Source organism: Typopeltis vanoorti, chromosome 20 (assembly GCF_054136105.1).
Source record: "Typopeltis vanoorti isolate ZY-2024b chromosome 20, IOZ_Tvanoo_1.0, whole genome shotgun sequence".
In the NCBI taxonomy this organism is placed as follows: domain Eukaryota; kingdom Metazoa; phylum Arthropoda; class Arachnida; order Uropygi; family Thelyphonidae; genus Typopeltis; species Typopeltis vanoorti.
The window spans coordinates 86,453,583-86,479,220 of NC_143568.1; the positions used below are offsets into that span (position 1 = coordinate 86,453,583).

At 37.1% G+C, this 25,638-nt stretch overlaps 1 protein-coding gene across 4 annotated transcripts in view; it reads left to right on the top strand.

Moving 5' to 3' along the window:
* LOC150095632 (AP-1 complex subunit beta-1-like) overlaps positions 1-25,638 on the top strand; it is a 246,521-nt gene that overhangs the window by 83,305 nt on the left and 137,578 nt on the right. For all 4 annotated transcript variants that reach the window (XM_090410443.1, XM_090410440.1, XM_090410441.1 and 1 more), the window contains 2 exons: positions 2,364-2,518; positions 19,402-19,542. In XM_090410443.1, the coding sequence (XP_090266569.1) occupies positions 2,364-2,518; positions 19,402-19,542 (296 nt within the window). The remainder of the gene's footprint in view (positions 1-2,363; positions 2,519-19,401; positions 19,543-25,638) is intronic.

Here is a 25,638-nt window from a genome sequence, read left to right on the forward strand (position 1 = left end):
GTTTTTCTTAGCCGTTTCTCACGTATACTTGTATAAATCTTACCAGGAACACTCAGTAGGGAAATACCTCTGTAATTCTTACATTTAATTTTATTTCCTTATAGTATGAGAGCTGTGCTCCATTCATCTGGAATTTGACCCTCTGATTAGGCCTTAGAATTTTAGAATTGAAGGATGTACAGGAAGATAGTTTAATGTTAAATCTGGTGTCAGACAAGGATGTACATTATCCCCTCTGCTCCTGCTGTCTTTTCACATTAGGTTTTTGATGCTTCAAGCATGGGTATGTATTCCTGACTCCATTCCTATTGGAAGTTTTCTAGCACAGTGCTGACAGTTTTGTTTCATTTATCAGTCTTTCAAAGTAATTACTCCATATTCATTATCTATATGGATCACATTATGCTAATCTCAGGTGGTATGGTCACTTAAACAGAATGGGAAAAGAAAGATTAGCAAAACAAGTGTTCTCTGTAGGGTTGGCAGGAAAAAGACACCCAGAGGAAGACCAAGGTATAGGCGGATTGATATAGTAAAAAGTGTCTTTGAAAACAGAAATATAAGATCTGATAATGTTGGAGTTTTGACAGGTAACAGAATGATTTGGAGGAAAATTGTAGACAGGAAGTTATTAATGATGTAAATTTTTCATTTAGTACTATCATATCCTGTACACCCCTTGAGGGTATATATCAGGAATTTGATGATGATGATGATGACCATGCCTTTTGAATTATGCAATGCAGGCACCGTAAAACTTTTATACCTCCATATTTGAGCATTTCTGGTTGAATTTCATCTGCTCAGCTGTCTTTTCATATTAGGTTTTTGATGATTTAAGCATCCTTGAATCATCAAAATTGATGATTCAAGGATGTATTCCTGACTCCATTCCTATTGGGAGTTTTCTGGCACAGTGGTGACAGTTTTGTTTCATTTAGCAGTCTTTCAAAGTAATTACTCCAGACATCTAGAATATCTATCTTCAGTTTTCGTTTCTGATTCTGTTTACAGTACTCTTTCCTCCACATAAGTTTTTTTGATAGCCTTCAGCCTATTTTGCAACCTCCCTGATATTTATTTTCTATGTTCTTGCCAAAGTCTTCCTGTGACTTTAATATAGCTAGTTTTATATAGCACTTTCTTACATTTCTCTCTGTATTCTCAAAGAGCACAAGCTGACTTACTTGCCAGGAACTTTCAGTATGTTTTAGTTCTTGTCCTACACTGCTTCTTTAACTTCTTGAGTTCACCATGGAATTTTTCTATTCTGGATGCAGTTGTTTTTCCAACAGCGACTTTGGAACCTAAAGAAGTCAGATAAGAAATGGATATCTGCTTTTGAGATGTGGTGTTGCAGAAGGCTGTTGAGGATATCATATACTGACGGATGTTAGATAAGATAAGGAGAACTTTAAGACTCCTTACGGATATTGACAAAAGAAAGTTAAAATATTTTGGACACATTCAAAGGATGAAAGAGGGACTTCTCAGAACAGTAATAGAAGGTAAAGTTCCTGGAAAAAGAAGGGGTAGACCATCAATGAGATGGATGGTGTGTGTGGAATGACTGATCTTCAGAGAGTTGAGGCCTCCAGAAAAGCAAGCAGGAGAACTACATGGTGAGGCCTGGTGTGGCACATCACCAAGCATCACAGTGACCATGCATTTGTGGATGTCTAGTGAACATATAGATAAATAGTGTAAACATCACTTCCACTGAGCTATGCAGTTAAGATTGGTTAACTGAAAGTGAGTTTAGCCAATCTTGCAAGAGGGCAACAATGTTTTTTTTCTTTTTGGAAACCGATACTCATCTTACAGAATATATATACAACCTAGAGAACACTGTCTGCCGACTGAGAGTTTAGCTGTTGCCATATTGATACCCTTGTTTGATGAGAGATGCTGCACCTAGTTCTTCCTCGCTATTGAGACACAGGAATTTTCTGACTACTTGCCTTTACATACTAATAGCAAATATAATTGTCTGTTATAAAGTTCAGTATTCAGTCCCTTTGGAATATTTCCAGCTGTACTATAATTGTTTATCTTTGCATGTGGTTGTGTGTCAAGAATTAAGCATGGAATATGCTTAATAAACACTATAGAGAAATCATTTCATTGTCAGTCTGTGACAGTATGAAATATAGTAAAATTATATAGTAAATAGTAAAATTTATTGTAAAATTAGTAACAAAGTAAAGCATATATATAGAAAAATTAATGGATGTTGACATTAATGAGGTAATTTCTTAATGCTGAGCTAGTAATTTAGTCCTTTTAGTAATTTGTATCTCGTATTACTATTAATGTTCTTCTAATACAGCCTTATGTTCAGTGATAAGCATTTCATCTTTTAGGTGTTGATGAAGTTTATGGAGATGATGAGTCCAGAGTCAGATTTTGTAATTACATTAACCAAAAAGTTAGCCCCACCACTTGTGACATTGCTATCCAGTGAGCCTGAAGTACAGTATGTAGCACTACGCAACATTAATCTCATTGTTCAAAAAAGGTAGGTTACATAAATAAACTTAGATGAACATTTTCTCTAAAAATTATTACATTAAAAATGGTGAGAAATTAAATATTTATGTCTCCTCTTTCATCCATCAATTGAGTCTTAATACAGTTAACTCTTGCTATGGCACCACAGGAATAGCTTTTTACAGTTACACTCTACAGTTATAACCACATGGGTGAGTTTCTTTAGCAGAGTATTATGCTTGTGGCTTCGCTTGGAACTTTTCAGTAGTTTGTAGGGAGTAAGTTTGTTATAGGGGTGCTTAAGGGCCAAAGCTGTATAACTGAGAGGACACCTCCACATAGCTTTTAAAGGAATGCAGAGAACTGACCAGGGCTTCTGACCTAATGTCCAATCCTCGCCTTCTCGTGGTGCACCCTGTTGGGTATCTACCTGGATGCTGAACGAACGAGGATGGGCTTGCAATTTGGGATTTAGCCAACCAAATTGTATTCTTATTGGTTTAAACCAATATACAAAATGAGGGTACAACATAACAAAATTTCATGCCAGCTGGGGTGTCGCCTGGTTAAACAAGGCTCCTGTTGTTTTTGCCAGGGAACCAGGGCAAACAGCAAAAAGTCGGCTACTGGAACAAATCTGAAAACAAACCCCAGCTCAACATCACTAGAGTTAAAGATCAGTACTATCAACATAAGAAGCCTGAATGGCAAAGAAATGGAGCTAGCTGAGGAATTAGATAAGTACCAGATCGACATAATAGGGATGACTGAAACAAAAAAAGACAAAAACTGGTGATCTTTCTGAGCAATAAATAGAAAATGTTATATTCAGGAAATGACAATCAAGGAAAAGAAGATGTAGTGTTACACCCTGATAACTTCTTCTTCTTCTGCAGCTTCTCCCACTTAAGTGGGGTCACTGTTTGTAATGAGTCTCCTTCTCACCTTCCTGTCTTGGGCTGTCACCACATCCAAGTTCTTCATCCTCAAGTCCTCTTCTACCAGCTCTCTCCATCTCTTCTTTGGCCGCCCATGCTTCCGCCTTCCTTGCACATCCATCTGCATGACCCTTCTTCCCACATATTCGTCCTCCTTCCTCATCAAATGACCAAACCATCTCAACCTTGCCTCCTGTATTTTCGCTTCTAAGTTCGTAACTTTCACTGTTCCCCTGACATAGTCATTTCTCAGACGATCCTTTCTGGTCACACCGCACATCCACCTAAGCATTCTCATCTCTGCTATTTCCATCCTGCTGATATTATTTTTCCTCAGGGCCACAGTTTCTATAGTATATGTCATAGCTGGCCTCACTACTGTCCTATAAATTTTGCCTTTCAGATTGATCGGCACCCTCTTATCGCATAACACTCCAGCCATCTCCCTCCAGTTCCTCCAACCCGCTTGTATCCTGCATCCCACTTCCTTCTCAGCTCCTCCATCTTCTTCCACTGTTGAACCTAAGTATCTAAAGTCTGTCACCTTCCTGATGACATTTCCTTCCAGCTCCAGATCTGTCTCCTGGCTGCCGCCCACTGCGCAACACATATACTCTGTCTTACTTCTGCTCAGTCTCATACCTCTCTTTTCCAGTACTTTTCTCCATCTTTCCAGTTTAGTTCCCGCTTTCCTCATTTCTACACACAACAAGATGTCATCTGCATACAACATTGTCCAAGGCGCATCTTCTCTCACCTCCTCCGTCACCACCTCCATCACAATATTAAACAGAAACGGACTTAATGCTGCTGACCCTTGATGCAAGCCAACTGTTACTTTAAAACTTTCTATCTGTCCCAAACAGGTCCGAACACTTGTCTTCGCATTTCTGTACATTTCCTGCACCAACCTGACATATTTCTCCAGCACCTTCTTCTCCCTCAGACACCTCCAGACTTCTTGCCTTGGCACTCTATCATATGCTTTCTCCAGATCAATAAATACCAGATGTAGCTCCCTCTGTTTCTCTCAATATTTTTCCATCATCTGCCGTAACCCAAAGATAGCATCTGTTGTTGATCTACCAGGCATGAAGCCAAATTGTTCCTTTGCAATCTCCACCTCCTTCCTCAATTTACTATCAAGAACCCTTTCTAGGATCTTCATTGTGTGGGACATCAACTTTATTCCTCTGTAATTTTTACAGTCTTGTGCATCCCCCTTACCCTTGTAGATGGGGACAAGAGTACTCTCCCTCCATTCCTCAGGTATATTTTCCTGTTGGCAAACTTTCATGAACAGGTCCCACAGCAGGTTAATTTCCTCTTCCCCCAGCGCCTTCCATGCCTCCACTGGAATTCTGTCGGAGCCCACCGATTTTCCATTCCTCATCCTCTTCATGGCCTCCGTCACTTCCACTCTGCTGATGTTCTGCACCATCCCCTCAGAAGGCTGCCCATCTCCTCTGAGAGTCCTTGCATTTTCCTCATTCAAAAGTCCCTCAAAGTATATTTTCCATCTGTTTCTTATGTCCACATCTCTCTCCATAATACTCTTCCTTCAGCATCTTTAATCTGCCTCACATGTAAGATGTCCTTTGCTGCTTTATTTCTACATTTCGCTAGTTGGTAAATTTTTCTCTGTCCTTCCTTTGTTTCTAATCGATCATGCAGATCTTGATATACCATGGCCTTCGCCTGTGCCACAACTCTCTTGGCTTCTTGCTTTCTCTCTCTGTACACCTCTCTGTCCTCTTCCACTCTTGACTCATCCCACTTCTGCTTTGCCTTCCTCTTAGCTGTCACTGTGACTTGTACATCATTATTCCACCACCAACCCTCCTTCTGCTCTCTAATCTTTCCAGATGTCTCACCAAGCACCTCGATTGCACAGCTCAGGAATACTTTTGAATCATGTTTCCACCAATCCTGTACACTTTCCAGTCCATCCGAAATCCTCTCTAACACCCTCTTCCTAAAACGATTCCTCACACTCTCCTCTTTTAAGCGAAACCACTTAATTGTCTTCATCCCACGGCATCCAGAAGTTCTTATCTTCGATCTTATTTTAAAGTCTGCGCACAGCAGTCGGTGTTGTTGTGCTACTTGATCTGTTGGAATTACTTTACAATTTGTCACAACCTTAAGATGTTTTCTTCTAGTCAAAATGTAGTCAATTTGTGAGCTGATGTTACCACTCCTAAATGTTATCAAATGTTCTTCCCTCTTGTAGAAAAATGAGTTCACAATTGCCAGATCAAACGCTACTGCAAAGTCCACAACCCTCTCTCCTTCCTGGTTCATCATTCCCACTCCATGGCCACCATGCATCCTTTCACAGTCTCTATTCTGTCTTCCTATATGTCCGTTCAAGTCTCCTCCAACAATCACCATCTCATTTTCTTCCAGTTCCCTCATTTCTTCATCTAACACGTTCCAGAACTCATCTTTTTCCTCTGCTGTACAACCAACTTGCGGGGCATATACACATAATACGACCACCCGCTCTTCTCCAAGACCCAATTTCATTCGCATGATCCTATCATTCCTTCTACCTACGTCCAGTACTTCACCCTTCATTCTGCCACACACCACAATTCCTACACCATTTCTTCCCTCGTTATTCGCTCTAGAGTAGAACAATTTATATCCATCTCCCAGTTCCTTTGCCTTTCCCCCCCTTCCACCTTGTCTCCTGCACACACAAAATGTCCAACTTCCTCATCATGTCTGCCACCTCTCTTCCCCTTCCAATCATGCTTCCAACATTCAGTGTTCCCATTCGCAACATCCTGTCCACTTGCTGGGCTCGCTTCTTTAACCGCACCTGCCCTTGATGCGGTAGCCCTTGTCCATTTCTCACAGCTGTAGCGCGATGTGGCTGCGCGTCGCTTAAGGGGTACCCTAGCCCTTATATCATTTTCTCTTAGACTCATAATCATAGTTTGAGCTGGCATTGAAGTTTTCCGACCAGATGCCCTTCCTGACATCAACCCTCGCATTTATCAGGGCTTGGGACCGGCACCTATTGAGGCTAGCTTGCCTCCTTCGGTGGCTGCATAAGACGAAATGACTTAGCAAGATAGGAAAGACTCTGATTACACTTGGTTACACTCTGATAACCAAGAATGTAAAAATTCAGTTATCATGGTGTAACATGAAAATAAAAATATAAAACCGTATGTAAGTAGTTAATACAAAATATTTAAAGACAGAAAATATGCTTGCAGCCAAGTAAAATAATTATAGCAGAAATTGTTAGTTTAACTAAATAATAAAAAAGGGAATCTTATTACAAAAAAGGATATGGAAAATATAGGTTAAGTAAGACAAAGAAGATTAGTGATAAGAATTTGTATGTGAGAGGCTAGTTTAACACTTAAAAAAAGGAGATTAAAATATTCAAGTAAATTCTAAAAGGGGATTAATTTAGTATAGAGGCTAGCTTAAAACAAGTGACGATCGCTCAAGGTCGATTCCCAAGGTGGGACGTTGTCACATGAGAGTCGCGTGCAAGCAAACCGTAGCATGTTTTGGGCAGAAAAACGGCACTTTAATTGGTGAGTGAGATCCACTCCAGTAGATGGAGGGAGGGAGAAAAGAAATGGAAGAAGGTGCTGATAGGGGCCATGCAGATAAAAGGGTTAAGACCCCCCCCCCCCCCACAAGGCTTTTTTCCAGAGAGTTTCTTCACGAAATTTTCGTATAGGTAACATGTGGTTTTCCTGAGTGACGGCATATGAGTTATCTCCGTCCGACACAACAAGGAAACAAAGTGTGCGGGAATTCGATTCTATATTCCTATTGCAAGAGACAAGGAACGCTGTATAGTTACAAGAAGGTAGAAATTGTCTATGTATTTCATCACAGTACTCGTAACAAGGGAAAGAAAATCCATACAGAAGTCCGTGCCCACGTGATGAGTTCCATAGTGATAAAATAGAAGATCCTATGTGTATCCTTAATTCAAGCACAAAAGGTATAGATCATGAAAGCCAGGGTTCGTCCTAGAAAGGTACTGTAAAATCTTGTATCAATTGAAATCGCAAATAGTTGCAATCATTGTTAATTACTGGACTGTTGACGATATACTAGGACTTTACGAGACAGAGTAGAATGAGAGTAAACTAGTTTATATTTTTTGATAAGTGTTCATGTGCAAGAGATTTATGTATGCGCATGGTATTTCATATGAGAGTGTCTTAAAGGTCAAAATGTATGTATGGGCATAGTGAAAGGATAGTTTAACCTATATTGTTTTGTTTTGTAAGTTAGATAAGGTAAACTGAATATTAATATAAATGTCCATGGTAATATAGCAATATAGAGCATTCTGACTAGTATAAAGTTAAGTAAAGGTTAATTTGTTCCAGGATTATGTGTATATTTATATGTATAAAATCTGTTATGATGGCATGATCACAAATTCCCATATAGGATTTTGCCCTAATACTTAAATTTTGCTTGTGTAATTTTATTCTTAGTATTGAATTGTATTTTATATAATAGAAATTGAATGGTTACCATATTTAAGATTTTAAATAAACTTTTGTCCATTGATAATACAGTTGTCTGAAATTGCTGCCTAATGCATCACTTGAAAAAACGTACGAACCTAATCATGCAGGAAATTAATGTGTTAAGTTACGAGATAAAGAGTTGCAACTGCATAATAGTTTCACAATCAGACATGTTTATGTAATTGCTCCTTGTTTTCAAATTATGTATCTTAAACTAAATGTCCTGAAAGGTGCAGTATAATATAAATATTAGGAACACTAAGGGGAGAAAAAAGCTTAAATATTTGAATTTTGTAATATCTCGTACATAGTTAAGTTTTGAATAAAGATAAGCAGAGTTTCACTTGAAAGGATAAAGGAAAGTTTAATACTTGTAGGTAGGGACACAACAGTAGCCATAGTATTCAACACAAAATACGAGGCTAATCTTCTTGAATTGCAGGCAGTCTCAAGAAAAGTGATGTGGGCAAATATCAAAATGGGGAATTGGACAATGAGACTTATTTGTGCCTATGGTCCCACAGAAGGCTCTACTAAGGTAGAAGTGGAGGAATTTTTTCATGCTTTAGAAAAAGCAACTGACACAATGAAAAAGGAAAAATAGATCCTTGTTGGGGATCTAAATAGCAGAGTAGGAATTGATTGTCAGACATACAAAAATTTTGAGAAAATTTGGAGAAAAGAGCAAAGCTAATAATAATGGCAAATACCTGTTGGATTTCTGCTCAGGAAACATATAAATATGCACAAATTCACATGGAGAGAAGAAACAAGGAATAAGAAAAGTCTCATTGACTGTTATTGTTGATAGTGATGTTTTCTCCCTGGTGCAGGACACCAGAGTGTACAGTGGATTTGAAATTGGAAGTGATCACTATTTAGTCTTGAGGAGGATAAAATTGAATTTCATATTGAAAAGAATAATGTAAGAAAGTTAGAATTGAAGGAAGTACAGGAAGATGATTTAATGTTAAATCTGGTGTGAGTCAAGTTTGTACATTATCCCCTCTGTTATTCATTATCTATATGGATCACATTATGAAGGAAAGTGGTATTAAACATGATATCAAAATTGGAGATGTTAATGTCAGCTCTTTGCTTTATGCGGACGGTATTACACTTCTAAATAAATCCACTACAAGTTTGCAAGACTCCCTGACTAAATTGAATAACTGTTGTATTAGATATGGTATGAAGGTCAGCATTAAAAAGACAAAGACAATGAAAATAGGTAGAATCATTGAAAATGTGTTGTGAATGGAGAACCTATGGAACAAGTGAAACATTTCAGCTACTTAGGCACGATTTTTAGTGAAGATTGTAAATTCAATATTATTATTATTCAGGCCTCCAAGGATTCAAAAGACTCATCGAGGGAGGTCCTTCCTAAGACATCAAGTCTGTGAAGACTCATCGAGGGGAGGTCCCCCCCTGAGAAACACAAAGTCTATCATACCACTCTTTAAACTCACTGACCGTTCTTGCTCCCACCACTCCATCAGGCAATGCATTCCACGGCTCAACCACCCTCCACACAAAGAAACCACTCCTTACCCTCTTGCTCACAGTTTCCTTTCGTAACTTCCAGGGATGGCCTCTTGTCATCACTCCTTCCCGCTGATCAACCAAGCGAAAGAACTCCCCAATGTCAACCCTGTAACCACCTCTCAACAGTTTAAAAGTCTCAATCATATCACCTCTCCTTCTTCTATCCACCAAACTCTGCAGTCCACATTCTCTCAGCCGATCCTCATAACTATCCTTGTACAGTCCTGAAACCATCTTTGTCATCTGTCTTTGTATCATTTTCACAGTTAATTTATCCCCTTCAAATCCTGGGGACCAAATCTGAGAACAATAGTCCAAGTGTGGTCTGATCAGAGACTTATACAACGGAATGATAACCCTCTTATCTCTGCAGGTCAGTGTCCTTCTCATAATAGCAGCAATCCTCTGTGTTTCCTTCACCACCTTTGCAATATGTCCCCTAAACTTCAGGTTTCTATCAATCATCAACCCCAGATCTCTTGTCTCCCCTACTTCCTCCAGTATAACTCCTCCCATAGAGTATGCAGCATCCCATCGATGTTTCCCAAACTTCAACACCTTACATTTTGCTGCATTAAACTGACACCCCCATTCATTTGCCCATCTATCTAGCTTATTTAAATCCTCTTGCAGGGCTACCCACATCTGCACTATTACTAATAATCCTTCCCAGCTTCGCATCATCCGCATACAACTGAATATCCCCCTGCAATCCACTGGCTATGTCATTGATATAAAGGTTAAACAATATAGGTCCTAGTACTGAGCCCTGTGGGACCCCACTTGTAACACTCTGCCTCCTGGAAACTGCTCCACCATACACAACTCTCTGATACCTATCAGACAGCCAATCCTGAATCCAGTTGACCAATCTGACATCCAGACCCATGTGCTGCAACTTAAATATCAGCTTATCATGTGGCACCCTGTCAAATGCCTTCGCCAAGTCTAAGAAAATTGCAGTATATGCCTTTCCCCTCATCAAATGTTCTTGTAACTTTATTATAAAAGGCTAGCATATTGCTAAAACAAGAGCATCCTTTCACAAATCCATGTTGATTCTCACAGAAAACATTACCCTCATCTGCCCTATGCTGTACACGGTCCCTCACTACTTTCTCCAAGATCTTAACAACTACTGATGACACACAGACTGGCCTATAATTAGACACTTCCAGTCTGTTACCACCCTTATGCAATGGCACTATCTTACCTTCCTTCCATTCCCTGGGCACCTTTGCCAAAGCCTGACTTTCATTGAAAAGCCACGTTAAAGGTACTGTCAATTCCCTAGCACATTCTCTCAAAACTCGTGGCGAAATACCATCCAGTCCCACAGCTTTACTGACATCCAGAGTACTCAGTATCTGAAACACACTCTCCTCTTGTATCTCCAGACCTCGTACCAGTCCTATCCCTCTAGCATTAAAACTGACTCCTCTAGGATGAAATACTCCAATAAAGTGTTCATTGAACAATTCCACTATGTCCTCTGCATCAGTCACTCTATTCCCATTTTTATCCCACAATATCATTCTTCCACAGTCATTTCTCCTCCTACTGGCCACATAGCTAAAGAATTCCCTAGGATTTTCTTTGGATCTTAGGGCCAATCTCCTCTCATATTCCAGTTTCGCTTTCCTTACCACACTAGTCACTCTTCTGGCCTGTGTCTTATATTCCTCATGCATCTCTTCACCTGTCTCCTTATATCTCTTCCATAGCCTCTTTTTCGCATGCAATTCCTGTTTAATATTGTTTGTCATCCACTTTACTCCAAATTGCGTCCTCTTCTTCACTCGTGGTATACAACTTACCATTGCTGATAACAAATATTCTTTCACAATTTCCCACGCACTGGTGATATCCCGGTCTTCCAATTCCTCCCTCCATGAAACTTCCCGAAGTTGACGTCTAAGACTATTATAATCACCTGCCTTATAATTCCACATAAGTTCCTGTCTCTTTGATACTCCTGCATGTCTATTCATTTTCCAAGTCAACACCATATGGTCACTCTCTCCAACTGGTGGGAGAAACGTCAACTTAGTTATTATCAACTCTTCTGATGCTATAACCAAATCCAAAATTTTTGAACCTCTTGTTCCCTCTGTTACATGTTGCTTAAGACATTTGTCCCTCAAGAATTCTAGAAATTCCATTCCCCTATTGCTACATGCATCTTCCTCTCTCCAATTTATACTACTGAAGTTAAAATCTCCCATAACAATCATTCTTCTTGCACTTGCCAAACTTAGCTGTCTAAACATCTCCTGGTCCCCATCCTCTGTGCTCCTGGGTCTGTAGCAACACCCCACTAAATATCCTGTCTTGCCTACCTCTACCTCACATCATACGCTCTCAAAATCATTTGTCTCACTTCCTTCCAAATTCTCCACTCTTAGAGGACATAGGTCATCACTTATCATAAGCAGCACCCCACCACCACGCTTTCCCCTCCTATCCTGACGAAAAATGCTATACCCAGCGACTTCTATTCCTGTTGTTATATCCCCTTCTGTCAACCACGTCTCAGTGATCGCAATAATTTTTGGCCAGGCTGATGCTATCTGCGCCACCAATTCCTCTCCCTTATTCCGGATACTCCTGGCATTAGTATACAGCATATAAATGCCATTGTTTCTATACCCAGCATTATCCCTTCTAGACTCCACTGGGCTCAGTGTTACCTGACATTGTCTCCCTTCTCCCAAGTATCCATTCCCACAAGAGGCCACCCCTGCTATCATCCTCCCTGGGACACACTGACTCGTTCAGAACAGCAATCTCTCCAGATGCCTACGTCCTTCCTCATTCAAATGTAAATGGTCTCTCGCATACAACTCCTCTCTTTCCTCAAATGCACTCCAAGCATCCACATATACCAGTCCTCTCTTGTCACACATTCTCGCTATTATGCCATTCAATATCACCGCTCTTCTGCTCAACTCATCATTATCATACCTAGGCAACACGCACACTATTTTTCCTCTCTCTGTCTTCTTCCGTACAGTCTCAAGCAAAAATCTCATATCTCTCGCTGCCTGACTTACATTACCACTCAAGTCATTCGTTCCTACCATCACAATCATCTCATCCACCCTTTCACCTCTCTTAATTGCCATAGCCACACTTTCTATTGTTCCTCCTGGCAAACACTCCTCGCGCATCCTATCTTGAACACCACGGATCATTGAGTCGCCATACATTTTACCTCTTACCATTCCCTCGCTCCTATTGTTTCCATTCTCTCCTCTTCTTTCATTCCCATACCTCTCTCTTCTACTGTTTCCATTCTCTCCTCTTCTTTCATTCCCATACCTCTCTCTTCTACTGTTTCCATTCTCTCCTCTTCTTTCATTCCCATACCTCTCTCTTCTACTGTTTCCATTCTCTCCTTTTCTAGCACTCCCATACATCTCTCTCATTCCCTCTCTCCTACTGTTTCCATTTTCTCCACTTCTAGCACTTCCATATCCCTCTCTCATTCTGTCTCTCCTACTACTGTTTCCATCCTCTCGTCTGCTAGCATTCCCATACCTCTCTCTCATTCCCTCTCTTCTACTGTTTCCATTCTCTCCTCTTTTATCACCTCCATACCTCCCACTCATACTCCCTAAATTCTCTCTCTCTCCTACTCTGATTCACCTTGCATTTATCTCTTCCATTCTCCTAATCTTATCTTTCATACTTCTGCTCTCATTCACAAGACATTCCACCTCCTCTTTCAACTCATCTATCTCCCTCTGCAGGTCAGTCACTCTTAATCTAAATTCACTCTCCCAAACAAAACCATCTCCTAAACTTCCACAGTCACTCACACCTTCCACACTATCAACTGTTATTTTCTCATTCTCTCCTATCATACTACTTGTCTTCCTACATTCATTCCCCGTTCCTGGAGCAACAAAGTCGGATGTCGATATATCTAATGTACTTATTTCCTCCAACTGCCTGCATTTTGCGCACATACGCTTTCCACTCTCTTTAACAAGCCACATCTGTAATTCCCGAGACGCATACATGCTGCAAGTACTGCATGCCACAAAGTCCCTTATGATATTGCTAATAATTGAGTTCTTAAATGGCGGAGGACTTGGTGTTACGCCACTTGCGACTGCTGCTGAATCCACTATCATTCCTTACTGCCGAGTAGCGTAATCTTTAATAATTATTCAATTAATAAATAAGAGGAAAAAAAAGTACAAACATCAGAACATTTAAGTACTAAATATAATTAAATAAAATGAAATATAACTAAATACAGTAACTTAGCTTCGTTTTGTCTTCCACCGTTACGCGTTTGATTCCGACGGTACCAAAATATATTATATCGCGACAGCAACTAACTTCCAAAAAACAACCACTGAAGTACACTCGTATTCAGAGAAACAATTTAGCACTCAAAAACGGGGAAAAAAGCGGACTATTCACCAATTAAAAAATCACTTTCTTCTTATATAGAAATAGACAACAGAATCAGCAAAGCTGGTATGGTAGAAAGTCAATTGAATAAATTCATATGGAATAAGAGAGAAATTAGTTGGAACACTAAATTAGCTGTATACAAGACAGTGTTCAAACCCGTTTTAACTTATGGATCTGAGAGCTGGGTCAGAAGTAAAACACTTGACCAAAGGCTAGAAACCGCAGACATGAGAGTCCTGAGAAAGATTAGAGGTGTGAACAGATGGCATCAATGGCAATATCATATTAAAAACGAGGATATTAGGAAAGAACTTGACATTGTCACCATCCAGGAATGCATTAGCAGAGCTAATCTCAGGTGGTATGGTCACTTAAACAGAATGGGTTAGGAAAGATTAGCAAAACAAGTGTTCTCTGCCAGGTTGGCAGCAAAACAACCCAGAGGAAGACCAAGATATAGGTGGATTGATATAGTACAAAGTGCCTTAGACGATAGAAATATAAGATTTGATAATGTTGGAGTCTTGACAAGTAACAGACTGATGTGGAGGAAAATTGTTAATAACAATTTTTGAAAATAGCAAACTTCATAATAATCATCATATCCTGTATACCCTTTTAGGGTAGATGTTAGGAATTTGGTGATTATTATGAAGTTTGCTATAACAGTGTCTGCTGTAGTGACATTCAGCTGTATGTAGTCTGCTAAACAGATGTTATTTTGTAACTATTAATGAGTATTAACGAATGAAAATCCAGTTGACATTTGTGTCATCCCACCATGTATTTATAGCCTGTTCATGCAGCAGTGACAATGAATTCCTCCTTATTCATATCCTTGCATGAAAATTCACAGTTAAAATAGAGTAAGTCATTAATCTCTTCATAAAACTCAAAAATGAGTGACAGTAACTCATATTTCTTACATGCACGTGCACACACAATAACATTAAGTCAACAGAAGCCCACCTTTATTGCACAATGCATTCTTAAGAATTCAGTTTAGACCAGTTCAGAGATTAGACCACCTTATTTACCAAATTCCAATGAGCATTTTTGTGATATAGTGAAATGAGATGTTTGATAGGTATCTTGAACTTCATGCAGTTTGTGATGACTTGGAAACTGGCCACTCTGTGTGGCTCATTAAAATATGAAATTTTTCTTTAGCATGTCCAGTGTGTGTGTGTAATTCTAAGAAACAACATTGTATCTCACTCTTACTTGAGTGTTCATTAATAGTGATGATTCCGAAGAGTAAGAATTCCATCAGTTCTCATGAATCTCTTTACTTCAAGTTTGCTATGTGTACCCAGATTAACTCTTAAAATGTGCATGTGATAATACTTGTCTAGAATTTCATTAAACAAGAGCTCGTCAGTAGCACATTTTATTGTAAAAGCTTTCAATGACAAATGAAACTGTTAGTACAGAGAATCTAACAGAAGCGTCAAAAGAATTTTTTTTTCCACCCTTAGAATACTTTTCATCTAGCTCTAACATGTTTCATCTTCAAACCACCTTTCCCATTTCATTTGCAATAACACAGTTCACAAAGACAAACATTGCACCAACTTCCTAATTCTTGATTTTTAGCACAGATATGCAGCACTGTTCAGTAATGTCTGCACTTTATAGAATAGGGCAGATCGCCAATGGTGACAAGCAGCTTTGAATACTCACCAATGCAAAATGCATATTAATTCTATATCCTGTATTGTCTCATTTGTAAATGTTCAGAGTTTTATCACATTTTTTTAAAATGCGATTAGAATCTAAACTATCTGTAAAATTACTTAAATATAAAGAGCTAATAACTTCATTTCGGCAATGAAAACATTACTTAAAATAAGGGGATATTAAATCTCACATGAACTTCTCCACCTTTGCAACGAGCTGCCCAGTATTGTACTACGTACTAGGATCACTTGCATTTGCTAACGCTAGTGTCGCCGATACTTTATAGTTTACTATATTCGGCAAGAAACTCTCTGATTCCAATCTTTGAGTTTCTTATTCGGTTTTAAAACTATGTGGGATTTAATATCCCCTTATTTTAAGTAATATCTGTAAAATGTTAGGTGTGCTTCAATGGTTTAGTCTTTAGCTTATACTAGAAACATTTCTTTTTCTGCTTACAAATTCATTTTGTTCATTGCATTAAGGATGTTGAAAATTTTGGAGGAAAATTCCAAGTTCTGCTAGTAATAAATGAATTAGAAATTAGTTACTAACAAGATTAATAATATCCTTTTTTTTTTGAGGTCTACCTGCCGTCTCTTTCCAGTTGGCTTATATTTTAGTATTTCTTTAGGATGTCGGGTGTTGGCCATTCAGTTTACATGTCCAATCTATTTTTGTTTATAATTGTATAATTTTTCTTCTATTGATTTTATTTTTAGTTCTTTTAAAATGTCTTCGTTCCTTTTTTGATCTAATAATGTATATTTTGCAACTCTTCTCATAAATCTCATTTCACTTGTTTTTACTCTTTGCTTATCTTGTTTGTTTATTGCCCAAATTTCACTGACATATAATAATGTCAGCACTGCTCAAGTATTGTATATTTTCAAGCATGTTTCTTTTTGTACTATATTTGGGTTGAGTGTTCTATTTATCAGGTCTATAATCTGTAAAAAATTTGAAGTATTTTAATTTTGTCTTTTTCTCCTTCATATGAGATTTCACATCCAAGATAACTGAAAGTATTTATCTGTTCTATTATTTTATTATTAATAACTATTTTGCTTCTAACTGGAGTTTGTCCACAAAATGCCACTGTTTTAGTTTTATCTATGGAAATTTTCATTCCAGACTATTCTACTATAATGTTTCAATTATATATTGCTTTTTGTAAATTGTCTTCTTATCTGATATTATTACATGATCATCTGCAAATAATAGCATATTTATTTTGTTATTCCTGAAAATTTCTATACCTTGATTGTTTAAGGTGTTCCACTGTATTAATATTTCATTAATGTAAATATTGAAAAGTTTGGAGACAGAGGGCATCCCTGTCTTACTCCTTGGTTTAAGATTGTTTTTCAGTCAACTTTCATTCTGTTTATATATATATTCAATATTGCATGTAGTAAAATATTAGGTATATTTATTCTTTGTAATATATCAAACAGTATTTACTTTGTCAAATGCTTTTTCGTAATCTATAAACAAAAGATGAGTTTCCAAATTAAATTCTCTTCTTTTTTCTATAAGTAGTTTTAAACAGAAAGCTGCATCCATTCTATAATGCCCTTTTCTAAATCCATTTTGACATTCTAATAATATTTTTCACTGTATATTTTTAGTTTTTCATTAAGTATTCTGCTATATATTTTGTAGCATGTATTCAATAAACTAATACCTCTAGTTAACAGGTTTTGTTTTATCCCCTTTTTTTAAATATAGGTATTACTATGCTTGTATTCCATTCTATTTGTATTTGTCCATTTGTATATATTTTATTTAAAAATTTTAGTAATCTTTGATGAAATTTTTTTCATTTCATCTTCTCCTGCTGATTTGCCAATTTTTATTTTATTTAGGTTGTCCTTTAATTCTGTCATTGTTATCATATCATTTTAGGTATTTTGTAAGTTTCTGGTGTAATTATTTTTGATGCCAGTATTATCCGTCCAAAGATCTGTAAAGTAATCCAAGAATTATTTTATATCTATTTCACAATTTATATTTGCAGTTTCTTTTATATCTACATTCATGTGTTTTAGTATTTTGTACACACTGGGTCTTATTTTGTATATGTCATTTTCTAGATATGATATAAATTTTTCCCAACTTTCTATGGGCTTGTGTCTCTTGTCTTTTTTTTATATTCAATTTCATCTTCTTGTTTTTTGCTACTTAACCATCTTTTAAAAGCCAGCTTTTTATCTTCAATTATTGTTTTTATTTCATTGTCCCATATATGTAATTTTTTATTTTCATGATATTTTTTTGTGTGTTCCTAGACTTTAATATGCTGCCAATGCGATAATTTCTTTTATATTATTCCATTCTTTCTCAGTGTCTTCATTTTCTTGTATTTTTTCTAAATAGTTATTAATCCTCTGTTGGTATAAATTTCTTATACTTGAATCATTTAGTAGTCTTACTTTGTAATTAGATTTTGTTTCTCTAGTTTGTTTATTTCTTGTAGCCAGTTTGGTGGAAATCTTAGTTTTGCCTGTACTAAATGGTCTCAATTCTAGCCCTCTTCTAACTTTAACGCCTAGGCAGAGGTGTGCTGCTTTTTCATTTGCTATAAAGTAGTCTATTATTGATTTTTGTCCTCCTGCACATTCCTGATATCTCCAAATATTTTCAAAACATTTTATTACCTGGTATTAATTTTCTACTCTGCTCTTTAGATCTCCACTAAGGCCAACATTTTCTTTGCAGCAGCATTCTCTGACTTAAAAAATGCCACCAACTCTTCTTTAGTAGAACTTTGTGTAGCACCATATGTATAAGTCTCAGTGTTCAATTCTCCATCTTGATGTTCATGTATATTTATGTATATTTTTATGTTTGTAAAATGTATTCATTATTTTTAAATTATTGTATAATCAATGAGTCGCTTTCCATTTTTGTTCTCCAAATTTTTGTATATTATTGTTAATTTTTTTCATCCCTATTCTGGCATTAAGATCTCTGGCTATAATATATGGTCTGTTATTTTTGCTTTGGATCCATAAATTGATTTATGGATCCAAATCATTACACCAGTTTTTGCATGTATTTGTTTGTCCACTCCACTATGTATGATATTGTAGTTAGCTGTTTCTTTTTTGTTTCTGTAAGCACTGCAATTTCTATATTTTCATCATTTAAAATTTTATCTAATTCTTCTTATTTATGTGCTATGCTTCTAATGTTCCATGTAGCATATTTCACCACGTTTTTCTTTTTCCAAAATTTCTTAACCTTTTCCAGTTTGCGGTCGTGTCCCATGTTTTCTGTCTGATTTGGATTGCGTTGAGACTTGAAAGTAATATGTGTTTCCCTATGTCAAGTGACCAGCATGACGATAGGTATCCTAGTGGGGCTGCCACCTTAAGGCAACCAGGCTTGCCTTTTTTAGTAGATAGTGGAAACTATAGTTTGAGAGGAAAGAGTCGCCCCTCCTTGCCCTCAGATTGCTCTAATATCACTGGGTGGGGGAAGGAGTAAGAAGTAAGAGAGAGTAGACGACCACTCTCCAGATATGATATACCAAGTGTATATTGTGCGAAGTAAGATCAGGTCTAGCTTGGCTATCTCGGGTTTGCCATGCCCATACTCACCATTGTGAGCCCCTGAGAAACCATAGACAATCATCATCCTTTTGAAAAACAAGTTGTCTAGCATGTTTTTAACAGCATATTAAAGATTGTCTTTGAAGACTATGGAAGTCAAATTGACTGCTATAAAAAAAGAATATATATATATTTTCGTTAATGTTATTCAACACCTCATTATAATTGTTTGTATTCTAGGCCTGATATTTTAAAGCATGAAATGAAAGTATTCTTTGTGAAGTATAATGATCCCATCTATGTTAAGCTTGAAAAGTTGGATATTATGATCAGATTAGCTACACAAGCCAATATTGCTCAAGTATTAGCTGAACTGAAAGAGTAAGTAAAGCTGATTTTCCTAATTTCTCACTGTTGTCTAATGAGAATCACACATGTTAAAAATTCAAAGTTTATTTATTTATTATTATTATATATAGTACTGCTAATTTATAAAGAAGCAAACATACTCAAATTAATTTAGATAAAAATGAAACAAATTTCAAAGCTCCTTACAAGAGAATGTGTTAGAATGTATCAGTAAAGAATGTGCCACCCATCTTATAATATGGAGAAATCTGAGGGTATATTATGAAGATAAATTACATGTATTTATATATGCATTTCTTCTTCCTTTCTCAATTTTGAAATTGTGAATGTTATTGCAAATAACAATTTCTAGTTAATCACCCAAATCATTCTGTGATAGTTCTTATCATATGAAATTTTGTTACTTTAATAACGAAGATGGTAGTATCAATTTAAAAACTAGTGGACCTATTCCATATCATGAAAATACCATGGGCTTTCAGTATGATTAGCATAGTCTGCTTATAGCATTTGTTAGGCTGCTGTTAGACTCAGGTTCTCTTACCTTATAGATTAAAAAAATAAGTAAATAAAATAAAGCAAATTCTTCAAAGTACCCAATTTTCAGTTGTCCATAGTTTCTGTGATTTTTATGTCACTGAGCATGAACTGTTGTAGTCATGTTCATAGTCATAAATATCTGCTCTGAACAGCTTTTAAGTTCTAACCAAATATGATGATCATTGACTGCTCTTTCATTCCCCCCCCCCCCCACACACACATGAAAGATCACAAGATCTATGGCATATCAGTGCTGTGTGTGAGAGAAAGAGGGTAAAAAGAAAGGAGGAATCTGTTCACGTTTTTTTGAACAATTGAAGGTTCTGTTCTTTGGGGAAGGTAGAATGGAGGAAGATGTTCCAAAGAACAGACCTAACTTGAATGAAAGAGGAGGCAGAGAATTTGGTTCAGTGATATTCAACTGGACTGTAAATGAATGTTAGTTAGCAGCAGCCCTTGTTCTTATGATATTGGAGGAAAGTGGACAAATAACAGTGGCCAGTTCAGCAGTCCACAAAAGTATCTGTAGAATAGGCATAAGATAAACTTTGAATACTTGTGAGAGAGGGATTGAAGTGGATACATGAGAGATCATATACCAGATTGCATTCTTCTGGATCATGCAACCATAGAGAATTTTAGTGCACCATAGCAAACATGTAGGCAATATTCAGTGGTTGAGAAAATTTGGTATTTTTAATGTCATTAAATGTGGTAGGGGTGCTTAAGGGTCAAAGCTGTATAACTAAGAGGAGACCTCCACATAGCCTTTAAAGGAATGTGGAGAACCGACCAGGACTTCTGACCTAATGTTGGGTATCTACTTGGATACTGAACGAACAAAGATGTGAACCGTAGACTAAAATACACAAAGATTATTGAAGAAAAAATGAAAGAGTTTGAGAACAGGAACCAAACCTTGGTGATTCAGTGGCAAGGCTTGAAGAAAGCCCTGATTGACTCAGCTAGAGAGGTATATGGTGAAGTTGTCTACAAGGATAGAAAAATTAGAACTCCGTGGTGGACACAGGAAGTTAAAGAGGCAGTGAAGGAAAAGAAGAAAGCATATCAAAAGTTCCTGACAAATAAGTCAGCTTGTGCTCTTAGAGAATACAGAGACAAATGCAAGAATGCTAAACACTGTAAAACTAGCTAAACAAAAGTCATGGGCGGACTTTGGCAAGAAAATAGAAAATAAATATCAAGAAGGTGGCAAAATATTCTGGAGATTGTTGAAGAAGCTTAGGAATGGAGGAAAGAGTGCTGTAAAAGGAGTTAGAGATGATAAAGGTGACATGAAAACGGAAGAAAAAAGATATCCTTGAAGTATGGAGTAATTACTTTGAAAAACTGCTAAATGAAACAAGCAGTGATGACAGCACAGTGGAAAAAAAAAAAACACTGACCAGACATGCAGTAAGGAATACATATCCATACTTGAAGTAGAAAAAGCCATCAAAGGCTTAAAATGTGGAAAGGCAGCAGGAGTAGATGATATTTGACCAGAAATGCTGAAGTATGGTGGTATAAAAGTCTTACAGTGGCTGCACTGCATAGTTCAGAAAGCCTGGATAGAGGGACGAATTCCCGGTGATTGGAGTAGAGCTCTCATAGTACCCATATATTAAAAGGGAAATAAAACTGAATGTGAGAATTACAGAGGTATTTCTCTGCTAAGTGTTCCTGGCAAGATCTATGCAAGTATACTTGAGAAACGATTGAGAAGAATTGTGGAAGAAAAGCTGGGTGAAGAATAAGCTGGATTCAGGCCAAATAGAGGCTGTCAGGATCAGATCTTCACTTTACGACAAATAGTCGAGAAATCATGGGAATATAACAAAAACCTGTATATAAGTTTTGTCTATTTGGAAAAGGCATATGACAAGGTGTCAAGAAAGAAGCTATTCAATACACTGCAGTTATATGGTGTCGATGGGCATTATATCAAGCAATACTTAGTCTTTATTTGAGTTGTAAGTCAGCAGTTAGAATTGAAGGAAGTACAGAAGATAGTTTAATGTTAAATCTGGTATGAGACAAGGATGTTCATTATCCCCTCTGTTATTCATTATCTATATGGATCACATTATGAAGGAAAGTGGTATTAAACCTGATATCAAAATTGGAGATGTTAATGTCAGCTCTTTGCTTTATGCAGATGATGTGATACTTCTATATAAATCTGCTACAAGTCTGCAAGATTCTCAAATTGAATAACTGTTGTAATAGATATGTTATGAAGGTCAGCATTAAAAAGACAAAGACAATGGAAATAGGCAGAATCATTGAAAATGTCAACTGTGTTGTGAATGGAGAACCTGTGGAACCAGTAAAACATTTCAGCTACTTAGGCACTATTTTTAGTGAAGATGATAAATTCAATATAGAAATAGACAACAGAATCAGCAAAGCTGGTATGGTAGGAAGTCAATTGAATAAATTCATATGGAATAAGAGTGAAATTAGTCGGAACACTAAATTAGCTGTATACAAGACAGTGTTCAAACCAGTTTTAACTTATGGATCTGAGAGCTGGGTCAGAAGTAAAACACTTGACCGAAAACTAGAGACCGCAGATATGAGAGTCCTGAGATAGATTAGAGACGTGAACAGATGGCATCAATGGCAATATCATATTAAAAACGAGGATATTAGGAAAGAACTTGACATTGTCAGCATCCAGGAATGCGTTAACAGAGCTAATCTCAGGTGGTATGGTCATTTATACAGAATGGGCGAGGAAAGATTAGCAAAACAAGTGTTCTCTGCCAGGTTGGCAGGAAAACAACCAAGAGGAAGACCAAGATATAGGTGGATTGATATAGTACAAAGTGCCTTAGACGATAGAAATATAAGATCTGATAATCTTGGAGTCTTGACAAGTAACAGACTGATTTGGAGGAAATTTGTAGATAGGAAGTTAGTAATGATGTAAATACTTCATGTAGTACTGTCATCTCCTGTACACCCCTTGAGGGTATATGTCAGGAATTTGATGATGATGAGTTGAATGAGTGTGCTGTTCTTAGCTTCCAGAATATCTGCAGATTTTATGTCGCTATCATTGCTGATTCTTTTAGCAGTATTCTTTTCTCTATTTCTAGACTTTTTTCAACAGTTCCCAGAACATTTTGTCCCCTTCCTGATATTTATCTTCTGTGGTCAACTCTATATAACAAACTCATAGACTTGTAGTAGTTTGCTGTAGTGAATTTCTTTTAGTATAGCATTTGGTCTATGAGGGCATTGGTTAGGAGTTGTCAAATTGTTGGTGTTGAAAGTGCCCTTCAGTTAAAAAAAAAAAAAAAAAAAAAAAAAAACCCTGAGTTCTAATCTCATCAAAAACCTGAAATTTTGGGATGAGAAACGTTGCTAGGAACTTTATTCCCCCTCCACATCTCTTAAAAGAGATAAACTGGCCAGAAGACTGTGTACAGTTTACAGACAATGCAGACAGAGTTAACATTTCTATCATAAGCAGTTAGTAGGTTTCTGGAAAACCAAGTTATTTGGCATTGACAGACTATTTGACTTAACCCTGAAAGGGAAGATGGGATGGAAGTTTTCTGTAGCTGAGGGCCATAGTTCCATAAGATGAAATCCAGCAGATCAATTCTACACTATGAATCATTTCCTGTACCATTGCATTTCCATTGTTGTCCTAGTCAAATGCTACATCTCTTGCCATACCATTTTTCAGACTGCTGCCAGATTCAAGTTCATACATCCAGTGAAAATAGACTGTAGCAAGGTGCTGGTGTCCAGTCATTCAGATTCCAGTTTTTATGATTTGAGCAGTACTTTAGTTGGAGCTTAGCAGGTGCTCTTTTATCATGCTTGAAATTATTCTGTCCTTTGTACCATTAGCAAAACATGAACATACTGCTCACCAATCTCTCATTTGTAGAACATATTTACATTTTATGCACGTGTGTGTGTGTTCATGTGCCTGTATGTATGTAATATATACATATACACACCATAAGCTGCTGCGAAACCTATACCTCATTTGCCAATCTGGTTGGATTGCATAACTACTCTCTGACCAACAGGTTAGAAAGTAGGTCAACCCCATTGTGGTTTGCATGTTTGAATCTCTAAGTGGTAGACAGTGTTCATTACCTGGTCTGAAGAACCATGACACTGCTTATTAGATCCCTGAATTAGCTTGAAAAAAATAAAGTACTGTGTTCGATAATAGGCTCACAAATCATCCCTCCCTTAGCAACCTTGGATATTACCATAGTTTCTCTTTGTGTTTAGGATTCATATTAAAAAAAAAAAAATCAGTGCAATATGTTGACAAATAGTTCAGAAGAAAGAGCTTATTGTGTTTCTTGAAGCTGGTTTTGTAGTTCTTTGTGAAGAATACTTCAAACAAGTGGAGGAATGAAAGTGGTTCGTTTTGAAACTGAACTGTGAATGGTTGCTTGCAGCTGAGATCTTTTTTACAGGCATAAAAGAAATTGAAAGTATTCAGTTCATAGAAAAGGCATTACAACCATGAGAAAGTTGGAGTGAATCTTAAGGAGAGGTATCATTTAACATGATTGCCCTTATTGGGATAGCATCAAGCATTTTGGTGTATCACAAATATAAGCATCCCCAAGTTGTGTAAGATTCACCTGCACTACTACTGACACTACATTTATAGCGTTACTAGTTTTCTAGGTGAAAAGTAGTGGCTTGAACAAAGTTTTCTGAAGGTTGCGGAATGTTCTCTTAAACAGAATGGAAGACATTAACAAACATAGATATTAGAAGGGCTATGATATAGATGAATTAATGAAGTGAGTAATGCCTTAAAGACCAAAAGTAGAAAGAACTGATCAAATTAGATATTTCATAAATGAATGATTAGAGGAAACACTGATGGGAAAATAGGAATGACAACTAAACTATATTGGTCATTCATATTTTCGAATTTAGGGACACAAAACACGTGTTGAAATGATTATTTTACTTATTATTAATGACTATTAAATTATTTAAGGAATTCACAATGTATACTGGAATATTAATTAAAAGAAACTTTAAAACTGCAGGAATTTGATGATGAGAAACTTTAATAAATACTTCCTGTATTTCGGCAATGTCACATTGCCATCTTTGTGGGAATATACAAATATGACACGTGCATGCAGGCACTACAAAAAGCAAATGAGGCAGAAGATAAGAAACTATTGTTGTTCTTAAAATCCTAATGGTACCCCCCCAGCAGGCTATATTGGGTTGTCTTGGCCATTGGGCTGATGTTCTCTGATGTAAGTCTCCCAAATTTGTTGAAGTTTGGAACATTTTTTTAGAGCTGAGGCAGATTCTATGAATAATCTTTCGTACTTAAACTTGCTGTGGTGTATTATTTTGGCTTTCTTCCAATGCATTCTGTGGCAGGTATCCAGAGCATTGTCTGCAAGACCAGAGTGGCTGTTCTGGTGAAACCGGATGTAGTCTTTGTGTTCTGAAATCCTGATATTTGTTGTCCTGCTTGTTTGACCAAAGTAGGACAGTTTACAGCTGCAAGGGACATGGTATTTATCCCAGGTAGGTCTAGGGGAAGCGGTTGGT